This window comes from Meriones unguiculatus, chromosome 7 (genome assembly GCF_030254825.1).
Source record: "Meriones unguiculatus strain TT.TT164.6M chromosome 7, Bangor_MerUng_6.1, whole genome shotgun sequence".
Classification (NCBI taxonomy): domain Eukaryota; kingdom Metazoa; phylum Chordata; class Mammalia; order Rodentia; family Muridae; genus Meriones; species Meriones unguiculatus.
The window spans coordinates 40,062,419-40,090,305 of NC_083355.1; the positions used below are offsets into that span (position 1 = coordinate 40,062,419).

General features: G+C 43.9%; 1 protein-coding gene and 1 long non-coding RNA gene across 2 annotated transcripts; both read right to left on the reverse strand.

Moving 5' to 3' along the window:
- Positions 1-1,824: 1,824 nt before the first annotated feature.
- Rnf135 (ring finger protein 135) lies at positions 1,825-26,500 on the reverse strand. The gene is given in 9 exon segments (XM_060387174.1): positions 1,825-1,997; positions 2,000-2,116; positions 2,119-2,208; positions 2,211-2,335; positions 4,130-4,139; positions 5,120-5,196; positions 19,838-19,995; positions 23,185-23,307; positions 26,106-26,500. Coding segments are annotated over 9 exon segments (1,221 nt in total). The 5' UTR covers positions 26,454-26,500.
- On the reverse strand, positions 6,249-14,624 carry LOC132655193 (uncharacterized). Its single transcript, XR_009592888.1, has 2 exons — positions 8,665-14,624; positions 6,249-7,818 (listed from the first exon to the last, which is right to left on the reverse strand). It is a non-coding gene; the product is annotated as an uncharacterized LOC132655193 (long non-coding RNA).
- Positions 26,501-27,887: the final 1,387 nt, after the last annotated feature.

The following is a 27,887-nucleotide window of genomic DNA, read 5'->3' on the forward strand; positions in this document are numbered from 1 at the left end:
GGCAGAACACTGTATACATAATAAATAAATAAACCTTAAAAAAAGCAAAACAAAACAAAAAGAAAGTACAGGCAGTGGTGGCATGCACCTTTAATCCCAACACTCCGGAGGCAGAGGCAGGTGGATCTCTATGGGTTAGAGGCCAGTCTGGTCTACAGAGTGAGTTCCAGGACAGAGAAACCCTATCTTGGAAAGGAAGGAAGCAAGGAGAGAGGGAGGGAGGGAGGGAGAAAGGGAGGGAGGGAGGGAAAGAAGGAAAGAAAGAGAAGGAGGCAGGGAGGGAGGGAAAGAAGGAGGAAGGGAGGGAAGGAAGGAAGGAAAGAAGGAGGGAGGAAGGGAAGGAAGGAGGGAGGGAAGGAAGGAAAGAAGGAGGGAGAAAGGGAAGGAGGGAGAAGGAAGGAAAGAAGGAGAGAGGGAGGGAGGGAAGGAAGGAAAGAAGGAGGGAGGGAGGGAAGGAAGGAAGAAAACTGTAGAAAGGAAAATTTTGTAACTCTAACTTTAATTTTTTTTTGAGAAAAATAAAAACTTTCACCAAGATTCAGCCAATTAGGCTCCATTTCCATAGGAGACACCCTAACTCACAACCAGCCAACAGTTCCATTCCCATATCAGAGAATATGCCTTGGGTGCCTGTCTTTAATCTCAGCACTCTTGAGGTAGAACCAGGATCAGAAGCCAGCCTGATCTCCATAGCAAGTTCCAGGACAGCCAGGGCTACAGAAAGACTGTCTCAAAAAAACAAAAGAAGGGCTGGAGAGATGGCTCAGAGAGTAAGAGCACTGGCTGCTCTTCTACAGGTCCTGAAAACAATGATATCTGGTGCCCTCTTCTGGCGGACAGGCACAAATGCAGGCAGAATAAATCCAAAAGAAAACCAAGAATCAAGGTGATGGCGCCGGGTAATAGCCATCACTGATTAAGTACAGGTCCTGGTTCTGGTATCACGAAAGGTGGAGGGCAGAACACAGGGCTTTGTGCAAGCAAAGTAAATCCTCTACCACCAGGTTACACCCCAGCCTGTGCAGTATTTTAAAGCGCTAAATTAATGGAACGCTATTCCACAGCAATTGCTAGGTGGCATTTGTCCCTTCTGGCTGCGGACCCTTCGGGTCATTATCTGCTTCAAAGACCACTTCAGGGACTCACTGGACTCAGCTCAGCTGTGACTCTCCTGGTTTCAGTTTATTACACGGAAAGGGCACAGAATCAAAGGAACAATAGGGAAGGGCACCCAGCTAGGGTCTGGGAGGGGTCCCTCTCACTCGTCATGGGACAATGCCCCACGCTTCCAACAGTGGTACGTGGGGACATTTATAGAGTGTGCTAGCTAGCGATGTTCACGCAGCCTTGCTGTGGGGCTAGGCTTTTAATTGGGTGCTCAGTCCTGGAAGTATGACTGGCTGGCCACAGGCTGATTGAACCAACAGTCCCAAATGAGGCCAAAGTGACAGAGAATGGTTCAAAGTCCTTCTTCTTAGGCAGGCTATTCTGAGGCCTTGGAAGTCACCTTCAGGAGACACTGCAGGCCAGCTTTCTCTGAAATGCCCAAGGTTCAAAGAATATTTAGTTAATTCTGTCCCCTGCACCCCCCCACAAAAATGTAACTTTAAAAGTGGGCAGAGTCGTACTATGTAGCCCAGTCTGGCTTTCAACTCCCTTTGTTGACCATGCTGTCCTCAAACTTGCAGTGATCCTCCTGCCTCCACTCCTCAAGTGCAGGGGTTTCAGGCACGTACCTCCACATCCAGTTTCCTTAGGTGGAATTCGCTGGTTGCCCCTAAACAGAGGAACTAAGAAGCCAGTGGTTTAACCCCAGGGGAAGCCTCATGAGTCTACCTGCTTTATTTCCAGGTAGTTGCCAGGACTTAAGCCATGCAGCCAGAAGGCAGGATGCGGAGGGGAGGAGGCAGAGACCGCACGCTCACACAGAAGCCTCTCCTGGTCAGCCACTGAGCATAAGGCAAGCTTCCCCAGCTCAACGTCCAGCCACAGGCCACCACCTCAGGGCGGCCCAAGTGAAGGTCGGTTTTCTTCACCATGGCCCAAGCGGAGAACTGGCCAGGCCCTTTCCACTCTATACACCAAGAATCCAAGTTCCGTCCCAGCATCTGGTTCTACCCCAGGAAGCCGCCCCAACAGTCCAGTGGTTGCAGTTCCTAACGTCCACTTCCCAGTACTTCTGCCCAGAAGAGAGGGCCTGGGAACATAGACCTGGCTAATTAAAAATCTCTCGGGACTGCAGAGATAGGGCTGTGGACATCTAGACACCGTCACCACATGGCAATTGTTTGAAACCTCCAGGTTCCAGGAGATGCTCCTCAGGTCAAAGGTTAGACTGATGGCAGAAATAAACACCACAATCAGTTATCAGTTATGCTTTTCGTTTTTTAAATTTGTGCGTACAGGTGTTTGGCCTACATGTACGTCTGTGCCCACACACATGCGGTGCTCACAGCTCGAAGAAGAGTCCCTGGGATTGGCATTCCAGACCACTGGGACACAGGAAGAGGGTGCCAGAGATCAAACCTGGGTCCCCTGGAAGAGCAGCCGCTGCTCTAGCCACTGAGCCATTTCTCCAATCACTGATAGTTTTTGACCATCCATGCTGGAAAACATTCACGAAATAGCAGAAAGTTGCATTTTACCCCTCTGGTGTGATGTTTAACATTAAATTGATACATAAACGTGTAAGACGCTCCACACAAGCTCATGCTGTATTATCAATACCTATTCCTGCCTTTCTTCTTTTCCTCTGAGCAGGAAGCCATCTCTGAATTCCACAAAACTAATGTCCTTGCTTTTCTCAATACCTTTGTATGACCATGGCTTTCTAGGCCCGCTCTCAGTATTATTCATTTGTGTATAATTTTCTCCCCCTCTCTTCCTTCCTTCCTTTCTTCTTTTTCCTCTGGGATGCCTTCTGGAGTATTTCAGAGTCCTATGCCCAGTGCCCACTCTAAGGGCTTCTAAGTTTACACACCTCTGCAAACAAACTTAGCCTCAATTTTCCTTAGACGGCAGATCCAAAATGGGACCTTTTTAGTTGCTGCTAAAGTGATCAAGTAAATGGAAGGCGGTTCCCTATGCTCAAGCTTTTAATCTCTTCTTCACTCCCAACCTTCCCCTTCACCATCTAATCCAGACATTTTAGTGCTCTTGCTTTCTCTTTCTTTCTTTCTCTCTCTCTCTCCCCCTTGCATGGTGGCCAAGGGCTGCTTCCGAGGAACCTACATTTACTTACTTTAGCTTGCCTTGCATGAGAAGCAGTCCTGTTTGGCCATCCCTCCCTAGCTCCTCATATTTTGACGTTATCGGAAAATGGAGGAATGTTAGTTCACAAGCCAATGTACTAGCCCGCGCCTAGGTTACCTAGTAACCTGACATCGTCACCTGCCACCTCCAGGTGTTTGCCAAACACGCTTCAGCTGCATCCCAGATATAAAGGACCGACTAGTCGCTGCATGCTCTCTCTGTCTCAGTTTCTCTCCCCCTCTATCACTAGCTCTCTCAGGGTGCCTCATCCATCCCCCTCTCTCATCTCCTATGCTTTCCCTTTGTTTCTCTCGGTGCCTCTCTCTCTCTCTCTCTCTGACCTCATGGCTCAATAAACTTCCTTGTACCATACCTGTCTAATATTTATATTATTGCATGAACTCTTAAGGACCATTTTAGCCTTCGATAATGCAGAATATGTATAGGTTGGGGAGCAAACAGGCAGTTGTAACTGATGACGGCAGCATGGATGTGCTTGGATCTAAGTCATCAAGGACCTGGCTGAGTCTGTAGTTTAGGCCTCTGAACCCTCTTTGCCTTTATATGAAGGTCTGCGTATGAAGGGACCTAGTCTAGAAGGAAAAAAAAAATCCAAGAACAGAAAGTCAAAGGCATCCAGGGAGGCAGTGATGGTGCACTCACTTAGCCCCAGTGCTCTGGGGGGCAGAGGCAGGTGGATCTCTGAGATCAAGGTCTACAAAGTGAGTCCAGGATAGCCAGGGCCAGACAGAGAAACATTGTCTTGGGGAGTTAAAAAGAAAAAGAACAAAAAAAAGAAAGTGAGAGTCAGCCAGGCGTGGTGCTGCAAAGCCAGTGCAGGACAGCCAAGGCCGCACATGTTGTAACCTGCATAAACTCTATAGCCCCTCTTTACCTCTCAGCATGACTGTGGCTCCTCTGTTAACACCTGCTGTAGCCTTTAGCATATCAGAAGCCATTTTGCCTCCAAGTCTCCATTTTGATCATAAGGTAAAATTAAGTTCAAGTTCTTAGGCCAGCGTGTCTGAGACCAGGATACAATTCAATAGTTCAATACTTTCTGCTTAGAATAAAACAATAGATGATAAATGCAAGTTCCGTTTGAGTTAAAGATTGAAACATCTGCTATGTTCCTTACTCCCAGAGAGCTGGAAAGTCCTCCAAGAGCTCTCCTATCCTTAAGCCCAGCCAATCAGTTTAAAATGCTTTGTCTAGCTACCTAGATACAACACAATACACTTGGAACAAAATCGATTATGTTTGGCTAGCCAAAATGATGTAATGCTGCCCCCCTCACTTCCTACAGCTGGTTACCTGGTTGTTATTTGGTTACGATTTTTTGTATTTTAAAAAAAACCTGTCTTAGAAACAGACAAGCGTCATAGTCTGGCTCTGGAGTCCAGATTATGGCTCTGCCTGGTCAGTTTTTGTTTAGCATTCAATAAACTTCCATCAGTCTGAGTCTGGTGTCTAAGTGGTCAGTGTTCGGCTTCTTCTCTGAAGAAGAAGAAGAAGAAGAAGAAGAAGAAGAAGAAGAAGAAGAAGAAGAAGAAGAAGAAGAAGAAGAAGAAGAAGAAGTGGCCTGCAAATAGTTTGATCTGTTTTTTGTTTGTTTGTTGTTTCCATGTTGAGCCTTATCTAACCCAGGCTGTCCTCAAACTCAACAGGTGGTTAAGGATAGCCTTGAGACACTGATCCTCCTGTCTCTACCTCCCAAATTCTAGGATTACAAACATGAACCATCACATCTGGTTTACATAGCGCTGGGGGAATCTCTCTTGAGCCTGCTGGAAAAGTGCTCTACTATGGAGTTATAGCCCAGCCCCCGTACATAGTACATACATTTTTAAGTGGACTTTGTACTTACATAGGGCAAACTGGGAAGCTTTCATTGGTACAGGACACCTCTGGTCAGTCAGCAGACATAAGGAAGATGGCATTTCCAGGAACTAAAAGAATAATTAGGAGGAGGGAGGCCTGTCAGGCAAAGCTAAACGGAAGGCATCCGGCTGTCATAATAGGCGCATAGGCCTACATTCTTCCTCATTGGCACATTTCTGGGTGTCTTCATAGTGCCAGACACCATATGCAGACTGAGTATATGCAATCCCATGTTATCATTGTGGGGCTATTTTTTTGGTTTGGTTTAGTTTGGTTTGATTATTTTAGACAGGATTTCTCTGTGTAGCCCTAGCTGGCCTGGACTCACTTTGTATATCAGGCTGGCCTTGAACTCACAAAGATCTGCCTTCCTCTGCCTCTGACTCCCCAGTGTTGCAACTAAAGGCATTCACTACCTCGCCCACAGAACTTTTTATTTTTTTAAACTGTTTTCCTCAAAAAAACTCAGACTCCAATTTGCTAGCAGAGCTGAGCTAGCAACCCTTTTCCTTCTGGGCTGTCAGCTGAGCTAGCAAGCTTTTGGCCTTGGGCTTTTGGTGTTTTGCCTTTTGGCTTTGAGCTTTTGGGATTTTTCCTCTGGGACTTGAACTGAGTAGGAAGGTCAGCTGGGTGCTTTCTCTGCTTCTCTGAGCTTGCAGGCTTTCACCCCAGGATCTGGCTCCTGAGTCTTCATTGGTAAGGTTGAAGGAATTGGAATTTTATTTTATTTTTCGTTATAACAACATATAGTAGACTGTAATGACCCTGGGAAGGCAGGAACAGAGAAAGTGAGGAAAGCCTGACAGCAAAGGTGAAATTTGACCTTCTTTGTATCTTTTTTTCCTTTTTTTCATTTTCATACATTTGGTATGTGCGTAGACAAATATTTTGGCATGGGTGGGTGCTTGTGCCTGTGTGTGTGTGTACATGGGTGCATGTGATGGCCTGATAGTGATGTTGAGGATAACCTTCAAACATCCCTTCACCTTATTCATTGAGATAGGGACTCTCCATCAAACCCAGAGCTTGTCTTGCCAGCGAGCTCTGGGGATCTCTGCCTTCCTATGGTGATTCTCCAGCAGGCTTTAGAGCAGGCAGGGAAAAAACCAGTCAGGTTGAGGTTAGACTAAAGCTTGCCTCAGCCAGATTTTATTGTAACCAGCACTGGACCAGGCCTTCCACAGTCTGGTCCAGATCATTTTGCTTTAGCCATACTTAAGCACAGCACAGTTTTGGGAAAAAAGTATTCAGGTAACAATTAACTCAGCCCCGTGAGTACAACCAAGCTTAGGGCATGTTTACCCTTAAGTTCTTAGCAAAGTACACATGGCTTCTTTCACAAGAATGAGTACTGCTGACTCAGAGATAGTGCCCAAGAGTTAGGGTCTAAGGAGCTTGACAAAGGTAAACATAATACCCGTGGCTGTCAGGATTGATCTGGCCTGGAGATAACACAGAAGTCACTTAGGCTGTGATAAAGCACAAGGAACATCGCTCCTAAGAATGGGTTGTAAAGTCTAAAAGCAAGGCTCAAGATTTAGGAGGAAAGGATCTGAGATAAGCAAATACAAACATTCAAGAAGATGTGGGCAAAGTCTGCCTCATCAGACAGCAAAGGATCACCAGGTTGTAAAACTACATCATTCCTGGCATTCCAGGAAGAGCAGCTACACACCTCATTCTATTGAAGAAGTTAGCTGTATGTCAAGGCCTTTCTGTGTACACAAGGCCTTTTTGCTCTCTACATCTCCCCATTTCTAAGGTTTTTTTTCAAAGAAGAAAATAGCAGCCATAATAGAGGCCATGGTTGAATGAATTGCCTCTATAGTTAGTTTAATTAATAGAGGCAAGCACAAGAAAATTAAAAGAATAGCAAACAGAAGACCAAGGAAAAGGGAAAATGATCCTAGCCACAAGGACCATCCAAAGGTCGCTTGAGATATTTTAATCTATCTCTTTGTCCAAGCCAATAATTTGACCATCAATAGCCTGAGGAAAATCTGACACATTAAAGCAACACATGCCAGGAAGTTGTTGACAAACAAGAGCAATAATTTATAGTAGCTCCATTTACTTCAGTTCACCAATTTCTTGGTTGATTCTTGCTGATATTTTTGCCATAATATTAGTAGTTTTGCTAATAATCATACAGGCCATTTTAGAGACTTCTCTTTGCATTCCAGTTAACTATTCCTCGAATAGGCTAAATAAATAAATACATAAATCCTTAGTACGCCAAAACAAATCTCATACTGTCTCCTATGATATGTATGTCTTTTATCCCCCTGACAAAAGGCATTTGGATTCTGCATTGACGTGTTGAGAGTTAACGTGAGATACAGTGAGTGAATTTAACAGCATAAAATTTTGGATCAGTCCTGTTTTGTCTTTGTTTTCCCCAAAGTCTCAGCTTGGTGAGTTAGAGTCTGGATGTTTCCCAGAGTCATCAGTTTTCTCTTTCTCCTGGGGGGTCTCCCTTTGACGGTTCTGTTGTCTGCTTTCAGACTTTGGATTTGTCCAGTGTTCTCTGGTGTCCTGGTCAGATGCATCAGGTCAGGAGCCGTCTGGGACTATATTTTTCTGTGAAGACATAAGCACAACCTTGCCTCGACGCTAACAGAACGTCGAGCTCTTTCTTCTTATTCAGCATTTACTTTAGGCTGAGTCTCCTTTGGAGCAAAAATGCTTTTGGGGAAGCAGAAAAAAAGCATTATCCTTTAAAGTGAAGGAATTTTTTTTTAATTTTATTTTTTTCTTATCAGTTACATTTTATTAACTCTGTATCCCAGCTGTGTCCTGATCCCTCATTCCCTTCCCGTCCCTCCCTCCCTCAAAGTGAAGGAACTTAAAACTAACATAATCGTATGCAGGAGAGCATGTGGTGATATGAGTAGGCGCAGCCTCTCACCCCCTTTTAAATCTTGAAAAAAAAATGTCAATGATGTACTTAAGGGTGTTTTTAAATTTTATTTTATGAATTTTTTTTTCTTAATGTGTGAATGCCCTGTATGTACATCTGCACACCACAGGAGAGCATCAGATCCCTTCCTAGAGAGTCCAGCCTGTGGTCGCTGGGAATTGAACTCAGGACCTCTGAAAGACTGGCCAGTATTCTTAACCTCTGAGCCATTTCACCAGCCCACTGGTGTTTTGTAATAGCTTTACCCTGTGTGTAGTAAAGGATTTTTTTTCCCAAACATTAAAATCCTGAGATGTTTATTACAAAGGTAACCCTGATCCTCGAAACGGTAGGATTTCTGGTTATCGAACACCAGCACGGGGACCTCTGAACTTTTTCGACTCACGGTGTCCGGGTCACCTGCGGGGTCCGATCCTACGGAATGAGGTTATCTTTGATCTCCTTTTTAGAGGCTTCATGCACATACAGGGCTTTGGGAGATGGACTGTGGGATAGCATAAATTTGGGCCACAAAAACACCACGCGGACACTGACACACGGATGTCCACACCAGCAAATGGCTCCTTGCACCAAAGCAGAACCGGCTCCAGTAACCTGGGCAGCGCACGCACCTCGATCATTCCCGGGGACGTCTGTTCGCTTTGATGAGCCCGGCTCCCCAATTGCTGGTGACTGTCTTCTCGCACCTGAAGGGGCCGCAGCGGACCCGTGGCAGAGCTCCTCACCCAGGGGCGCCGCCACGGGAAAGAAGCCAGTAGAGGATTTTTGTAACATGATTAATATCAAGATTTCTTAAATCCTTTGCTAGCATAAGCAGAACCATTATTAGCATTCAGATGTAACGAGAGTCTAGGAAGGCCATGTGTAGAGTGATTTGACAAAGGCTCCCAGGGTGTAGGGCCGTGCCTAGGGTTGTGCTGTGTTGCTGACTACTTAGGAAGAGGCACTCACTGTCCACGTCTGTAGTGAATTTTACATACCCAATAGCCATAGTTTCAGTCATCAAACTGAGGTCCACTCATTACTAATTAGGCACAATAAGCTTGGAACAAAATAATATCTTTACACTATATAGAAATGTCTTTGATAGATAAGCTTTTGTGAGCTTTTTTTTTTTTTAAGATTTGTTTATTTACTGTTTGTGAGTGCTCTAGCTGCATGTACACCTGCATGCCAGAAGAGGGCGCCAGATCCCAGTATACATGGTTGCGAGCCACCATGGGGTTGCTGGAAATTGAAATCAGGACCTCTGGAAGGACAGACAGTGCTCTTAACCACTGAGAAATCTCTCCAGCCCCTTCTTTTATTTTTTGTTTTTCTTTTCTTTTATTATTACTATTATTTTGCTTCTCAAGGGAGGATTGCTTTGAGAAGCAGCCCTGTCTGTCCTGGACTCACTTTGTAGGCCAGGCTGGCCATGAACTCACAGCCCGCCTTGGCTGGCTTCACATTGCACTTTTATTGTTGTTTGCAAGCCAGGGTTTCTCTGTGTAGCCTTAGCTGTTGGCTGTCCTGAACTCACTCTGTAGACCAGGTTGGCCTTGAACTCACAGAGATCCGCCTGCCTCTCCCTCCCTAAGTGCTGGGATTACAGGCGTGGGCCACCGCTCCCACCTTCACATTGCGTTTTCGAAGCGGTTGCATAGGCATTCCGTGAACATATACACAGTATGTTGTAACAAAAATAACCTTAAATTTGTATCAAATGTACAATAATCCGCACCAATGTAAAAATATTTGAGACTAGTAGTTGCTCTTCAGTTTGAACGTAGAGTCAATCATCTACCCTTTTATCCTGTCATTCCTATATCCCCAACCCTTCCTTTCCCCTCTCCCCATAACATTAAATAGGAGAGAAAGCAATCCCTGAATCTAATCTCCTTTGTCTGCTCCCTGACAAGACCATTGACAACTTGCAACAACGCCCCCTTACCAATGACAAACACCCACTGAACAACCCTAAACAACCCTAAACCCACCCCACATTTTGGAGGCATTGTCCTCTTTATGTTGTTTTCTGCTGTTTTGGAGCAACATTTTGGAGGCCCCAAGAGAATTCAGATAATGGCCAAGTCCTAGGAGAGCTAGCTGTGTTATTTGTTGTCCACTGAAGCCCTGCCTAGAACAGTCTGTGTTGTCTGGTGATCTAGCTAGCTGTATATAAGATTCTTTTGGATGCAGATTCTTGAGGAAACAGCTATGGAGGTATAAGGCTGAATCATCTGGGCAATTTGTCTTTTTTGGTATCTGGTCCTTCTGTTCAGTAAACACATCAACTTTTAAAGGTAATATACATTTCCTCATTAACACATGTATGGAATGTGCAGCGAGCACAATTCAGGTAAAGATGACTCTGCTCTTTTTAAGCAAGTGAAAGGCATTTCTTTTCCTTTTCTTTTTAAAGAGTTATTTATTATTTATGAAGCAGTCCTCCTGCATGTGTGTCTGCCCACCAGAAGAGGGTACCAGATTTTTCCACAGATGGTTGTGAGCCACCATGTGGTTGCTGGGAATTGAACTCAGGACCTATGGAAGAACAGCCAGTTTTCTTAACCTCTGAGCCATCTCTCCAGTCCCAGCATCTGTTTTTCTTTATAAATTAGTTTCGACTGTATAACCAAGCTTCAATATATATCTCTATCCATGCCATGTGAAAGGATGGCATGTTAAGTCCTGAGGACTCTGTAGCCAACAAGATTTATTGGCTACGTAGAGATATTTTCTCATGTCTCAGCCATTCTCAGAGCTGTTCCCATGTAAAGAGACCAGCAATTCATGTGACCTGTTTTGTTGTTTTTCTTGCTTTCTTTCTTCATGTTGGTACTCTAGATCTTCAGTAGGTCTCCCCTGGTCAAATCTGATCTTTATTAATTTTGAAGGGCTCCTCACCTTTTCTTTACCCATTAAAACAAAAACCTCTCTTTCAACACAATATATTTCCTGACTTACATTGTGAAGTTAGCTTATCTGTAGGCAGATTTAATTCAGCAATCCTTTCTAAAATCCAGTTTTAGCATCTATTTGTCTTACTGACATTTTAAAAACTGTAAATTCAATAGAGCATTATTTAATCTATCTCTGGGAGATCCCTGCTGTTCATGAACATTTCCTTTAAAGTCCTGTTAAATGTTTGTGGAGAACCACTTGTTTTGTCAAGCTGCTTTGTCATTAAATATTCAGGGAAAAACATGTTTTCACCCTGGCCATCACCTTGAGTCAGAGATAAGCAGGAGGTTTTGCCAAGTTCCTTTAACTTGTTTGTGTGATCTTGGACCATATCTGCTACAGGGAAGTGGTTTAAGAAAACAAGTTTGGCAGTTCCATAAACTTCTTTTTTGTATTGATGTGACTTTCTTTTTTGGTATATAAAAAGGAATTGTGGAATAAAGTCGAAGCTGCAGTTTTTACTGACAGCCCTCTCAAGCTGATCCCTTCTGTTATTTATTTTAATCTTCACTCTCCACTCAGGTACTGTTCAGCTTTGCCAGCGGGCTCTGGCAGATCTTTCCATAACTGTTTGACCTGTGAAATTATAAGGTATATCTGTAACATTTTTTTATGATATAATGTCTAAAAAGTTGTTGTTGTATCTACTGGATACACATGTCAGGGCATCATCAACTTCAATTTGCCAAAAAATCTTTAATATAGCTATTACTGCTAATAAATGTGTAATTATAAGATCAGCCTTTTAGAACTCAAAGCAAAAACCCACTGAAATCTTGAATAGCTATCAACTGTCCACCATGCCAGCCACTGTACTTTGAGTGCCAGGTTTTAATATGGCTGACACCAATTTCTTCCAATGTCTTGCCTAGTTATCAAGCATCTGCTCTATGTAAGTTAAACGCATGCCAAGAGACATGGTTCTTTCCTAAATCTCCTTAAGTCTAGCACCTCTATGGGCCGCCACCCAACTGCTGTAACCCTGTGGAATTTTCTCATCCAGAACTGCCTTTTTTACTGTCATGGGATCTAGACTGGATTTGTTGTTGTTGTTTTTCAAAGACTTTTTACTTTGACTTAAGGAATCATCCAATCTCTGTTTGGTAGCTTCCAATCCAGCAATTCATCTCTCCATCCTTTTCTTATCCAAGTCTGCTCCACTGGGTTTTCCTTAAGGATATGCAAAGTTGCAGTCATCACTGAGCGTGTAACTATCAGTTAAAACAAAACCACATGGGGTCCAAATACCCTTCTTCACACCATTTTCCATTTTTTTTTAACATGGAAAATACTTTTAAAAACAATCGACATTTGTCCTTTCTTTGAAGACTTCAATTATTATTTTCAAACTAGTATTTTTATGACTGTCTATATCCACTTTCCCCTTTCTTTAGCATCTAAGCACATTTTAAAGCATACTGTACATAGGTCTGGCTTCTGTTTACCTTAAGTCACTGTGGCTATGTGAGACAGATCTCAAAGGGCCAGGCCACCTGCCTAGACCCACAGGAAGGGGTGGTCCCGCCATGCTGGCTTCTTCCCCTTCTCAGCTCAGTCCAGCCATGTGCCTGACTCTGTCCCTAGACTGGCATGAGTTCCCAAGGTCATCTTGGGCCCACGTGTCACTGCTTGTCTCCATGGTTCTTGCCACCTGCCGCTGCACCGGCTGTTCACAGGCCTGGTCTGATCCACCACAAAGCCAGCTACATGGCACAGGTCAGTCCACTCTGCCACAGCGAGTCATCATCTGTCCTGGCTCCCAGCTATAGCTCACAGAACACTGTGACACCCAAGGCTCACTGCTCAACAGGAGCTCTTAGGCAGCCAAGCCTCTCATCAAGCCATGCAGGCCAAATTCTGCTGCTTTGCTCGGCGACAGGCAGCATGTGGTTGCTAATAAACCATTTTTTTTTCCTGCCCAAACTGTGGCTTTTGTGTCTGGCCTTTTCAATTGGCTCCCAAGTCCAGAATCTTCCTCAGCTTTTTTAGGCCCTATGCTTTGATTTCTGACTTAAGATTAGATTCTATGTCCACGTTGGGTGCCAACTGTTAAAGGTTGTTTTGTTTTTGTTTTTTCCCCCCACTCTCACACGAGCTCCCAAATAACCATTTATGCTGGTCTGGCCACTTCCCTGTTACCTGTACACCATTCTTTCCCTGGCCATTCCTACTCCATCTTTGTCTGTCCTCATGGAGACTCCCTCATGGCTCCTGGACTTTCTTGTCTCTCTGTTCTCCCTGGGATTGCAAATCCACCTTTAACTCTCCTGCCAGTTAGAGAGGGTTCAGCTCTGTACTTAGTACAATGTGAATGAAGGTCACTTCTACATAAACATGCAAAAAGTTTTGTTTTTTTTTTCGTTTTGTTTTTTGAAACAGGGTTTCTCTGTGTAGCCTGCTGACCGCCTGGAACTCACAGAGATTCGCCTGCCTCTACTTCCCCAAATACTGGGATTACAGGCATTCACAATGCCTGGCAAAGGAATATGATTATACGAAGAACAAATATGGCTGGTGGTTGTGGCACACACCAGTAGGATTGGCTGAAGGAGGCAGAGGCAGGAGGATCACAAAGAACAAATAGGACAGTTTTTTGGTAAATTTTTTGGCTTGTCATGGGGTAATTTTTTCTTTAAGCCGTTATTATTAACATGTTTTTTATGAAATTCAGAAACGTCCAACACATATCAGTAGTTGATGAATTTAATTTCCTTTTGCTAATGGCCCAGACAATACAATATGAGTTCAAGTATGAGTGATATGTAGTGGATAATTCCTGTCCCAAATTGTTGTGGTTGCATGAATTGTCAAAAATAAGTTGAACAGTTTCTTTATGTACTACATAAAGGCCATTAGAATAGCATATATTTCTGACTTCCAAATTGAAGCATATGGACCTCAATTACTTTACTTATGTTTCCTGTTTTATAACCAGCCATTCCCAATTTATGTGCATCAATGTTAACATGTAAGAACCTCCAAAACATATGACTTTTAACTGTACAGGGAAAAATCCATTCTGTTCTTTCTATAAATTGAAGTTGTTTACTTTTGGGATATTTGTAGTTGATTTCTGCTACAGTTACTGCAAGCTCTTTGCCAGTCATCATTAATTACCCACCACTGTATACTTTCAGCATTGGTATAGGACACTACAATCTTAAACACATCCATTCCTGACAGCTGACAAAGCTGTTGGTATTCTGAGGGGTGCAGGAAGAAGGAAAAAAGGGCACCACTCAAGGATGAATTACAGCCTTGCTGGCGGCAGGGAGACCCAGCATCTTGGGGACTGAATCTCAACAGCTTTACTAAGGCATACTTATTGATCGCTACACTAAGTTCCTCATATTAAACCCCTGATCTATGTTTCCTGAAGGAAAACCTCATATCCCTACAACTTTGGTCCTTATTGTGTACTGTTGGCAGTACCCAATAATCCAAGATGCTCCATCTTGTGGCCAAAGACATATAAAGGCTGTGAAGCTCCTTCAGCCAAACAACTCTATAGATAACAGAAAACAATCACTGTTTGCACAAACTTCTTCAAGGTCTAAATACTTCTGGAAAACAACTATTCATTTTAATATTTACCCTCAATACAGTGGAAAACAACTATATTACTCTAATGCTTACCTTAGATACAATGACTCTGCTAGAATTTTGTCCCATCCAGCGGGAGTTCAACGAGTTCCTAAGGAGGGGCGAAAAGAATGAAATAGAGACAAGGAGACACAAAGAATGAAAGCAAGTTTATAATCTGATCTCACTCTCATTTATTTGAAGAATTTCACACAACTTTATAGGGAGAAGGCAGGAAGGGAAAATGTGTCAGCAATATAGTTTAAAAAACATAACAGGGTGATTAATGATGATGCAGAACACCACAAGAATGTTTACTAAAAGAGATACTACAAGAATGTCAGCTAAGCTATCTCAAAATATCTAGCCTGACATTTTAGCACAGATGTCTCATAGGTTCCGGAAACGGAAATATCTCACCTACGACCTTGTTGCAGCTGTCTGTAACTTTCCACTAGCTGGCCTTGGCTCCCGGCAGAATTTCACTGTACCAAGTCTTATCCTTCCCTTTATACTTACCTCTGTAACCTTTTTTATACAGATTTTTAACTTTATACTTTGCATAGTGAGCCCAGTAGGGAAATGTGTAGAAGGTAAAAAATAACTAAAATACACTCAAATTTAGGATCTAATTGATCCAAACATGCCTCTTGTAATATTTCTTCCACTTGGGTCACTTCTCTGTCTGCTTCAGCCATTAGATGTTTCAGATAATTAAATCCAATTACCATGCAAAGTTTGAAATAAATTACTTAATTCTTGGTAGTCAATCCATTTGTCAGTCATAACCAATTACTATCTCCAAATAATTTTTTAAAGTCATTAAGAGTTTGTACTTGCACTGGGCTTGATGGAGCACACCTGTAATTGCAGCACCCAGGAAGCAGAGAAAGGCAGATCTCTGTGAGTTTGAGGCTAGTCTGATCTACAAAGCGAGTCCAGGACAGCCAAGGTTACATAGTAAAATCCTGTTTGCAAAAACAAAATCAAAACAAAACAAAAAAACAAGCAAAAACAGTTTGTAATTGATATCTTCCAATCTATACCTTTTGTGGCTGAATTCTCTGTTGGCTAAATTTAAATGCTAAATAGTTTACAGAATTCCTTCTGTGTATCTTATTAGTTGCGACCTGTAATCCCCAACAAGGTGCAATTTTTTGTAGTTAATTCAACATTCTTTCAAAGCTGTCTGTGTCAGAAGCAGCAATAAAATATCATCCATATAATGGTAAATAATAGACAAGAGAAAATTGTTTACAGATCACTTCCAGTGGTCAATGCACAAGATACTGACATAAAATTACACAGTTAAGCAATTTTCTCTCTTCTTGTTCTAACAGGAAGATGAAGAAACAATCTTTTAAAGCAATAACTGTAACAGGCCAATCTTTGGGCAATAAGGAAAGTAATGCCAGGCTGCAAAGACCTTATAAGTTGAATCACTTTATTTACAGCTCTTAATTCAGTTAACATTTTCCAGATTTCTTTTTTTTATTACAAATACAGGAGAATTTCAATGGATAGTAGTTTTCTCAATATGTTCAGCATCTCTTCCTTTACCAGCTGCTCAAGGGCCTGTAACTTTTTTAAGGGTTATTGCTCCACCCAAACAGGCTCGATAGTTAACTATTTCGAAGGTAGGGCAGTCGATTTTCTACCAGTTGCCCCTACTCCAAATTCCTGCTTTGTCCTGTTGCTGGACAACATGTACAGCCTGAGATTTTCCTTGATAATTTTTTCCAATACCTTTTCCAGGAATGGATCCCATTTTTAACATCATTCTCTGAGCTGTCTCTGAAACTTTGAAGTAGTATTAATTTGAGTTCCCCACTGTTGTAACAAATTTCTTCCCCATAGGTTTATAGCTACATAAGGTTTTAATTTCTCTCTACAACTTCACACCCTGTGCATCTAATCCACTCCATACTTTGCTTCACCCGAGATAATGTCCTAATGCCTAAAAACTGAGTGGAGCCTTCTTGTAAAGGTCGGTTGGGATTCTAAGATTCTTGAGAAGTTACAGATATTTCACTTTATTCTTGGACCCCAAGCTAGGACCTACATCTGGTTTCTCGATGGCAAAAGATTACCATACACGTCTCTCACTGATCTACATTCATCAATCCAATGTTTGCCCTTCCCACATCTCCTACAAACTCCCGGGGGTTGAGGCATTCTATTCTGATTATTCTCCAAAGAAGTATTGCTTAAAGTAACAAGACAATCTTTTCTTATATGCCCCAATTGCCCACAATTGAAGCATTTCGTATTCTGGTATCAAAGAGCTTTAGCTATAGCTTCTCCAATTACAATAGCATCATATTCAGCAGGTCCAATATGAGCAGTAGCTCTAACATATTCCTCCAAAGGAGCTTCCTGTTCCTTCAAAGGCCTTATAGCTTTCTGACAAACTCTATTGGCATTCGCAAAAGCAAAGAGCTTAATTGACAATTCTCTTGCAACTGGATTTGATATTAGTCTATGTGTGAGTAAAGTTAATCTTTGTAAAAAATGAGAGTAGGGCTCTCTTGGGCGTTGCAGAATTCTTTCAAACGATATAGAACTCTTCTTCTCTTCAACCTTATCCCAAGCCCTTAAAGCCACTAAACGACATTGCTCTATAGTGGCATCATCAAACTGTACTTGCCTTGTCAGGCTATCATATTTTCCCTCACCTAACAATTGGTCCTTCTGAACATTCACTCCCATAATCCGGTTACTCTGTTCCATATCTGCTGCTTCCTCTTTCCTCCAGAAAAGCCACTGAAGTTTAAGATCAGTATCTAGTACAGCTCTAATTAAGTCCTCCCAATCTTGAGGAGTAACTTTATACTGAGAAGCCCAGTCATCTAAAATATCTTTTACATAGGGTGAGTGCATCCCATATGCATTCACTGCTTCTTTAAATCGCCTCAGATCTATCATTTTTGTAGGTCTACAACTAATCTGAACATAACCTTGAGAATGCTGGTTATCTGCAGGCCTTTGCTGTGCAGTGACTGAAAACACCTGAGGTGGAGTCTTTACGATCTGAGGATACCATTCCTCAATACCGTCATAAAGAGGTCCCGTAGGTTCTTGATTATACACTTCCCTTTGTTCTTCTTTTCTTCTTTGGCTCTGTGGTCTTTCTGTTGAAAAAAATTATTCAGGTAACAATTAACTCAGCCCCATGAGTGCAACAAAGCTCAAGACATGCTTATATTGAAGTTCTTAGCCAAGTGCACATGGCTTCTTACACAAGAAAGCTTACTCTGACTCAGAGATAGTGCCCAAGATTTAGGCTCTGGCAAGACTGACGGAGATAAGCATAATGCCTATGGGAGTATGGATTAGTCTGGCCCCAAGATAACACAGAAGCTACTTGGCTGTTATAAAGAAAAATTGACATCACTTATAGGCCATAAGAATGGTCTAAAAGCCTTGCTCATGATTTAGGAGGAAAGGGTCTGAGACAAGGAAATACAAAACTTCTGGAAGATATTGACAAAGCCTGTGTCATCGGGCAGCAAAGGATCGAGGTTGTAAGACTACATCATTCCTAGCATTCCAGGAAGAATGGCTACACATCCCATTCCACTGAAGAGGTGAGCTGTGTGTTTAACTTTCCTGGCTTCTCCAGTGCTTATCTGTGTTCACAGGCCTTTTTGCCCTCTACACCTTCCCAAGCTGGAATTCCAGGTGGGCCACCACAACCACCTGGCATTTGTGAAAAGTTCTGGGGATTCCAACTTCAGTTCTCACACTTGTGCAACAAATGCTTTAACTATCGAGCTGTCTCCCAAACCCCCAAAATGTACTGTGCAATATCAAAATAGAGCAAAGTTGAAGTCCAGATTGAAAAACTATCCAGGGCGAGAGCTGTGGTAACTCCGGGTAGCAGAGCAGGACAGCTGCCAATCAATAGCCCTTCTCTATTTGTTTGTAGACAGGGTCTTATGTAATCCATGCTCACCTTAAACTCAAACGGCAATGATATTATTTAAATGCAAAAAGCAGCCAGGCAGTGGTGGCATAGGCCTTTGATCCTACCACACAGGAGGCAGAGGCAGAGGCAGGTGGATCTCTGAGATCAAGGCCAGTTCCAGGACAGCCAGGGTTACACAGAGAAACCCTGTCTCAAGTAAAAAAGCAAAGAGCATCAGGGGGACAGACACTCAGAGGTAAAGCATTGCTTAGCATGTGTGGAGCCCTGGGGTCTACCCTTCATAGCACTAAGACAAAAATCTAAGAAGTGACTATTAAAGCTATAGTAAGATACATATTTCTAAGTTCATAAACCTAGCAGTAGCCAGGGTAGTCGAGTCTTGGGAGGCCAGAGCCAATGTCTAAGGCCTAACTGGCATTAATTACTTTTTTTAAAAAATATAAACCCAAAGCCAGGTGTGGTGGCGCAGGCTTTAATCCCAGCACTCAGATAGGCAGAGTGCTGTGAGTTCAAGGCCAGCCTGGTCTACAAAATGAGTCCCAGATAGCCAAAGCTGCACAGACAAAAAAGAACAGTGGTTCCTTCACATTGGTACTATTTTAATGTTAATACATTCCCCCAATACAATACAGAGATTCCAACCCCACCCCCCACCAGACAGATCTCACTAAGAATTCCAAGCACTCATAGAGACCCACTTGTCTCTGCCTCTTGAGCGCTGGAATTGAAGTTGTGTGCCCCTGAGCTCATAGGATATATTGAGAAGTAAAGCCTTTAATCCCAGCATTTAGGGCAAACACAGTTAGCCAAGTTCAAGGTCAGCCTGGTCTACACAGCAAAATGCAGAAGAGGTAGAACTACAGAGGCCCTGTCTCAAAAACACAGAAACAAACAAAAATTTAATTATATAGTTTCATGCCTTTTTTTCCTTCTTAATGTTATTCTCCCCACCCAACCCCTCCCTAGCCCCATCCTTGTTGTGAGACAGGGTCTCTCTTACATGTGCAAGTAAAGATGAAAATGGAAAGTCCAAGTCAGCCTACTTCCAGTCTCCTGGAAAGATGAGCCATAAGCCAGGATCCAGGTTCACACATCTAAAATGGGAGTTTTGCTGTACTCTGGGCCTATCCTACAGAACATACTTTTGAGTTCACATCCCAGTACACAGCCACGGCCACACCTCTGCCCACTGCTCCTCAGCTTACACCACCACAGTGAAAACAGCCATGCTCTAGGTCCTGTCCCCAAGGAACAAAGTCAGGGGCACTTGGCCATTCCACCTGGCTTCCTTCATCAGTCCTGCCCCACTAAACAACATCAGCTCACCCTGAGTTTGTTCTCCAGGAGCTTCTTTCCATTCGTCAATCCCTTGCAGTTTGTCCTGAATTTCTTCTAGGTTACAGAGAACCTCTCGAATTTTCCTCTGGGAGGCACTGGGAGTCAGGAGCTCTGTAGAACTCAAGGAATATTCCAGCTCTAAAGAACCCTATCGGTCAATGAAAAAGAACAAGCAAATAAAAGCCAACTACAGAACTCATTAAATGCACTCAAGCTTTCCCATCCATCACATTTTTAAATTTCAAGTCTGAACAGGCTTTTTAATTGTATTTAATTTTATTTTGTTATGTTTTTGGCTTTATTGAGACAGTGTTTCTCCGTAGAGCTCTGGGTGTCTGGCAACTCGCTCTGCAGGCCAGGCTGACCTTAAACTTAGAGATCCGCCTGCCTCCGCCTCCTGAGTGCAGAGGTTAAAAGCATGCAACACCAACACCAGGCAGACTTATTTCTTTTTACTTTATGTGTATGAATGCTTTGCCTGCTTGTGCGTGTCTGTGCACACCGCATGCCAGCCTGGTGCCCGAGGAAGCCAGAAAACGACATTAACGTCCCTGGAACTGAAGGAACAGATGGCTGTGAGTTACCATGTGGGTGCTGAAGATCAACCCCAGGTCATGTAGAAAAGCAGCAAGTACTTTTGATTGCTGAACCATCTTCCTGGCCCCCCTCTATACACAATTTATCATTTATCTACTTTTGGTTTTTCCAGACAGGGTTTCTCTGTGCAACAGTCTGAGCTGTCCTGAAACTTGCTCTGTAGATCAGGCTGGCCTTAAACTCACAGAGATCCACCTGCCTCTGCCTCTGAAGTTAGGATTAAAGGCATCTGCCACCAAGCCTGGCTATTATTAATTTCTCTCTCTCTCTCTCTCTCTCTCTCTCTCTCTCTCTCTTTCTTTCTTTCTTTCTTGAGACAAGGTTTGCTCTGTGTACTTTTTGTAGCCTTGGCTGTCCTGGACTCACAGAGATCCACCTGCCTCTGCCTCCCTGAGCGCTGGGAATATAGGTGTTTATAGGTGTATATTTGTTTCTTAATGTGCTTTTTTATGGGGCTAATGAATGAACGAATGCAGCAAATATTGTGAAAGGCATCCCATATTGGGAAGAAACAAGACATCCTACAGGAACTGATGTGCCTGGGTGGCAGAACACCCAAGGCCAGGAAGGATGTCATGAGGAGAGGGCACAGGCATGGGACCCTGTATAGTTCCACTGGTTCTGTGAGAATTTGGGTCTTAATCACAAACAGACAGACACTACCATAGTTTAGATTATGGCTCCCCAAAGGCCCATCTCCTAAGGTCCAAGGTGGTTTGATAGTGGCCATAGGTGCAGCAGTAGAGAGAATCTCACCAAGATGCTGAACCTGCATTTTCTGAAGGAATGTTCAGCCTTCTTGGAAAAGACTGAGACCCCAGCCAGCTCATTCCATAAAGCTAGCTACTTTATTCAAATATATCTAAGGTTAATTGGGGCTGGGAAAGGTTCCAGCTACCACAGCTGTGTTGCCCTTGCTGCCCCAGAGAGTAGACCACCCACATTAATTTTTGTCCCTTTTGACCATAGCTAGTCATAATCAAAAATAAGACCTCTAGGTTTGCTAGGAGTGCCTCAGGACCGAGACCTGTGCATCTGCAAGTTCCCAGGCAGCACCAACTGCAGAGCTCCAGAGACACAGCATTTCTTCAAAGTTCGAACAATCTCAAAACAACTTTTCAGGGCCGGAGAGACGGCTCACTGGTTAAGAGCACTGGCTGCTCTTCTAGAGGACCTGGGTTCAAGGTTCAATTCCCAGCACCCACATGGCAGCTAACAACTGCCTGTAACTCCAGTTCCAGGATATCTGACACCTTTACACTTAACACACATAAAATTAAATAAATTATTTTTAAAAACCAAACAAAACTAGTTTTCAGTCTCTACTGATTAACCCAAACAAAGAAAAGGCTTTTCTGAAACAAAGGGCAGAAGGGCTACAATATATATTATATATAAAATCATGGTCTCGTTTCCTCCTACTCTCCTTTCTCATGTGGTGAGGCTCTGCTCTATCACATCTTCCTGCCATGGTCACTGGGCTCCTGTAAATAGAGCTAAAATAAAACTTTTCCTTTTCAAAAACTGATTATCTCTGGATAAGCCAGACAGTGTCAGAGTATTCCAAGCAGAGGAGTTACACCTTCATCTTTGTTGAAAATAGCTGACTCATAGAGAGGAACATTTGCAGGGCTATGGCAAGAGACTGTCACAGGTTTGGACTGAAGAACTCTCAAAAGAGCTCAGGGGGGGATCAGGAGCCTGTACAGGAGGACCATGAGTCCATGTTGACAGACTGGACGACAAGACAAATGCCACCTCAAAAGGAAAAGGGCAGTATCAGCAAGATGGCTCAGCTGCTAGAGTGCCGATGACCTGAGTTAGACCCCTGGAACCAACAGCGGAAGAAGAGAATGAACTCCTGAGAGCAGTGCTCTGCTCCTCCACCCACACGCCCTCCCCTGCACACACCCTGCTCTCCATACAACAATAAAATACTTTGTAAAAGGTCCCTGAATGAGGCTGGGCAGTTAGCTTGGCAGTTAAGAGCACTTGTTGCATCAGGCCCAGTGGTGCATGCCTGTAATCCCAACACGCAGGGAGGCAGAGGCAGGTGCATCTCTGTGAGTTCAAGGTCAGCCAAGTTCAGGACAGCCATGCTACACAGAGAAACCATGTTCTTTTTTTTTTTTTTTTTAAGCACTTGTTCTTGCAGCGGACCCAAGATAAGAGCTTGAATCCCAGTACCCACAGGATGGCTCACTCCTATCTATAGCTTTGATTCCAGGGGATCTGGCATCCTCTTGTGACCTGTACAAAAATCAGGCATGCACATGGTGCACATACATAAACGCACGTAAAACATCATAAACATAAAAAAGATAAAGACATATTTAAAAAGATTTTAAGGAGCCGGGCATGGTGGTGCATGCCTTTAATCCCAGTACTTGGGAGGCAGAGGCCAGTGGATCTCTGTGAGTTCAAGGCCAGCCTGGTCCACAAAGGGAGTCCAGGACTATTATATGGAGAAACCCTGTCTCAAAAAAACCAAAAACTAAAAATAAAATGAAATTTTAAGGGTCACTAAAGATAAGGACTTCCAAATCCGCGGGCTTTACCTAGAGATTGTTTTAGAGAGAGTTGATTGGATAGAGTAACTCATATCCAGTAGGCCAGATTTCTAGCCACCCATTATTTGCCAGAATAGTGAAAAGTGAGACCTGGTGCATTCCAGGCCACCTCCTGTCGTTGCTGGAAGCTGTCCTTCACCCTAGCCCCTCCTTTTCCCACCAGAACCTACCAAATCCAGTCCAGATCTCAGGCTAGTTGTTTCTGTTTGCAGGCTCTTCACAATGGCTACAAGCTGTCCCATCAGCCCAGTCAGCTCCTGGGTGACTTCTGTGATTCTTTTCTGTACTGCCACCTTTAAAAAAGCAAAAGTAGGTTTCTGGTTCCCTAAAACCGGACCCAGGAACCACAACTCAATGAAGGGAGCTAGAAATACCAAGGTACTATGTTGTTATAAAGAATGAAAATCCCCAAAAGCCAAAAACCTGCTGGCTCAGAGAGGCAGAGAAAGCTCCCAGCTGACCTTCCTTCTCAGCTCATGTCTCAGAGGAAAAAGCCAAAAAGCTGCTACCTCAGCTGACAGCCCAGAAGGAAGAGGCCTGCTAGCTCACCTGACAGTCTAGGAAGAAAAAGCTAAAAGCTAAAAGCCAGAAAGCTAAAGAGCTAAAGAACCCAAAAAGTTGAAGAGCCAAAAACCTCCTTCGACTTCTCCATGGAGTCCTAAACTCCCTTCAACTCAAAGCCCCTCCTTTCTACTTAATCCCTGTCAGCTGGTTTCTTGCTCAGCCTCTTACCTAGGGTTAGCTTTTTTTAATCCAGTCTACAGAAAGCTCTTGGATTAAAGTTGTGTGCTAGGGCTGAACCACACCAAAATCACCTGTTTACAATAAACAGAAAGATCTTGGATTAAAGGTGTATGTTAAGGGGGAACCACTCCAAACAAATACAGACAATTCACACTCTCGGGGTTCACAATGGGATCAAACATCCTGCACCAGTAGTAGCATGAAAGCAGACAGGTAGACCAATGGAAACAAACAGCTGGCTGAGGTGATGGTGCACGCCTTTAATCCTAGGACTCCAGAGGCAGAGCTCTATGAGTTTGAGGCCAGCGTGGTCTACAGATTTCCAGGAGAACCAAGCCTACACAGAGAAACTCTGTCTTGGAGGGGGGGAAAAAAGAGTAGAGAGTCAAGAAACATAACAAAATAATTTTTTGCAAGAATGCTAAGATTGGGTCTGGAGAGATGGCTCAGAGGTTAAGAGCACTGGCTGAATCAATTCCCAGCAACCACATGGTGGTTCGAGAACCATCTAGAGTGATATCTGGGGCCCTCTTCTGGCGTGCAGCTATACATGCAGGCAGAACATTGTACACATAATAAATTAATAAATTAAAAAAAATACCAAGACTACTCAAAGGGGCAAGGAGTCTTTTCAATAAATACTAACTGGAATATGGTATGAAGAGATGAAGTTAGATTCTTTTGTTGGTTTGTTTTGCTTTGTTTTTGAGACAGGGTCTCTCTACAAAGTCCTGGCTGTCTTTGAACTTATACCTGGACCAGGCTGGCCTGGAACTCACAGATTTGCCTGCCTCTGCCTTCCAAGTGCTGGGATTAAAGAAATGTGCCACCATGCCCTGCTTGAAGTTAAGAGTCATATCTGTACACTATGCAGAAAATTAAATGAGGAGCAGGGGGACAGTGCATGCCTGAAAGAGTAAAATTGAAAATAGGAGCAGATGATAAGATACATTGTAGCAGGCTGGAGAGATGGCTCAGTGGTTAAGAGCACTTGGCTGCTCTTCCAGAGGTCCTGAGTTCAATTCCCAGCAACCACATGGTGGCTCACAACCATCTATATTGAGATATGATGCCCTGTTCTGACATGCAGATGTACAGGAAGATAGAGCATTCATGTACATAAAATAAATAAATAAATATTTTAAAAAGATACATTGTAGCAGCAGTCATACTAGCCAAAAGGGGGAAACAATTCAAATGTTCATCACTAGATAAACTGATTAGAAAGTGACATAGCCACAGACATGATATGACAGCCACATAGAGCAAGAATGTTCTGATACATGCTGCAACATGACTCAGCCCTGAAAATATTACAGGAAAGAATGAAGTTTAATACAAAGAGATGTGGAAAGGACCCGTTTACATGAAACACGTGCAATAGGTCAATTCGGAGACTTAAAGCAGAGGAGACATGCGCAGAGGCTTGGAGGGACAGGGATCAGGGGCCATCGCTTACTGGGTATTCAGGTCCTACTTTTGACAGACGACAGATGCACTGTGCTGGAAATACCACCAATGCCATCGACCAGTGCACTAAAAAGAGTTCAAATGGTTGGGCAGTCACGGTGGCACAGGCTTCTAATCCCAGCTCTTGAGAAGCGGAGGCCCCTGAACCTCTGCTCTGTGAGTTCAAGTGGTCCACATCTGTAACCCCCAACCTGGAAAGCTGGGTGAAGTCACTCACTCCAGGTTCAACCTACCTAGTCTACACTAGTTAGGCCTGTCCCAATAAATAAAAATGGGGGCGGTGGCGATGAACGCCTTTAATCCCAGCAGAGAACTCTGATTCGAGGCCTGCTTGGTCCACAGAGTTCCAGGTCAGTCAGGATTACACAGAGAAAGCCTATCTCACAAAACAAAACAAAACAAAGAAGACAAACAGAGTCAGATACATAAATAAATAAATAATATTGAATTTAAGAGTTAAAATGTCAAACTATATTTACATATGTATGTGTATACATATTCATATACATATGTATATGTTATATACTCTACTATACTAAAAATTTTCAGACATCACAGAAAGGCTGAGAAAAAAACGGGACTACGCTCGGGTGCACCACACCTCAGTTAGACGGGATTTAGAGTATTAACTGTCTGTGACGGGCCCTCATCACGTAGCTCCGGCTGTGCGGGACAAGCCACGGTTTCAGCCTCCCATAACCTGGGACTGCAGGCTGGGCTCGCCTTGCCGGGATTTTCTACTTCTTTATACACTTCTGAACCTTTTAAAGATCCTCCCGAAAACAGATTCGATTGAGAACGTTACGGGGCAGGAGATTGCGAAAGCAAGAGGCACAGCGGTGCCAGCGAGGTCTGCAGAGCAGTGAAGGCTTCCTACCTGAGGCGGCGCAGGGTGAGGAGGAGACTCAGGCGCGGAGGCGGGTTCGGGGCCAGCCTGGAGCTCCTGCGCCGCTTGGCGGTACTTGTCCACCAGATCTTGCAGCAGCGTGTTCCTGTGCAACTTGGGCCTGTCCGGAAGCCCCTCTCGGCAGAGGGGGCAGGCCCAGGGGCGGCCGCCCACGCCAGCGTGCTGGGCGAGCCACAGGTCACTGAGGCACTGCAGGCAGAAGCTGTGGCCGCAGGGCAGCGTGGTGGCACCGTCCAGCAGCTCCTGGCAGATGATGCAGCTCAGGTCCTCCTCTCTCAGCCACACAGGGACCGCAGTGCCGACGCAAGAAGCAGCCATAGTTGCGCCCAGCGCAAACTAAGTTTCCGCGTTTCCCCAACAAGATCCCTCCTCCGTCCTCCTGCCCCCACCCACCTTCGCCTCGCCCTGCCCACTGCAAGCCCAACATCGAGCCCCGCCCAGGCGCTCACGGTTGCTCCGGCCTCTAAAACTGTTTGGTGCTCAGTGCTAGCTGGCCTCTCCCCGTCAGCGGAGTCCTGCTCGCCTATCCATCAACAGGCAACCCCAACAACTTAAGCAAAGAAGCAAGCAAGCAAGCAAACGAACAAACAAAATACTAACTCTTTCATTTTTGAGGAGTCATTCAGATAAACCATTCTAACGCTTGTCAAGTGACTCTCATTTCTAACCAGGTATTTCTACTTAGAGATTTTTGTTGCTGTTGTTGTTTACCTGATATACTCAGAAAGGAATAGTAAAGCATTGTTCATTTCAATACATCTTTGGCAGTCTAGTATTTTTGGAAGGATTTTATTAATGGTTGATGTGGTCATAGATGCAGCAGTAGAAAGAGAGGCCCAACAAGATGCTAGGCCTTCATTTTCCAGTGGAGCAGAGGGGGTCAGTCTTCCAAGAAGGCTAGCTAGCTCACTCCACTTTTATTCAGTCATTACACAAAATAAAAATTGGGGCTGGGAAAGGTTCCAGGTACCAAAGTTATCTTGACCTTGCGGCCTGAGAGAGTGAGAGAGGAGACAACTCCCACACACAAATCTCAGTCCCTTTGACCACGGGTAGCCATAATCAAAAGTAAGAACTCCAAATTTTGCCAGGAGTGACTTGGGACCAAGGTTTGTGCAGCTACAAACTCTCAAGTAGTATGAAGCACAGACTTGAGCCTGGCATGGTAGTACACACCTTTAGTCCCTGCACTGGGGAGGCAGAGGCAAAGCTGAGCTCTGTGAGGCCAGCCTGGTCTATGAAATGCGTCCAGGACAGCCAGGGAAATTGTCTCAAATAAACCAAGAAAAAAAAAAATACAGAGTTTCCAGGGAGACAACATTTCTTCAAGGTTCAAACAGTTTTAAAGCAAGTTATCAGCCTCTACTGATTAACCCAAACATAGCAAAGGCTTTGCTGAGACATTTCGCTCAAAGCCGGACACAAAGGCTTCACTTTATAGATCACCACATTTTATCTTTTATACTTAAAATGTGTTTGAAACTTTGGAGGTGTCAATTGAGCTCACTGAATTTATGAAGAATATTTACCACCAGCTGTCAGATGAAATCCATCTGTGGCTGGAGTCAGACATTTCTTTTCAATTCAAGTCGAAAAGTGGGTGGGGCGGTTGGAGACTTAACCCAGTTGGCAGAGGGCTCCCTGGTGTGTGAGGCACTGGGTCCGATCTCTAGCGCTGAGCATGGCGGCACAGTCCTGTGGTCTCAGTACTCAGGTAGAGGGAATAGGATGGGAAGTTGGAGGCTAGCCTGG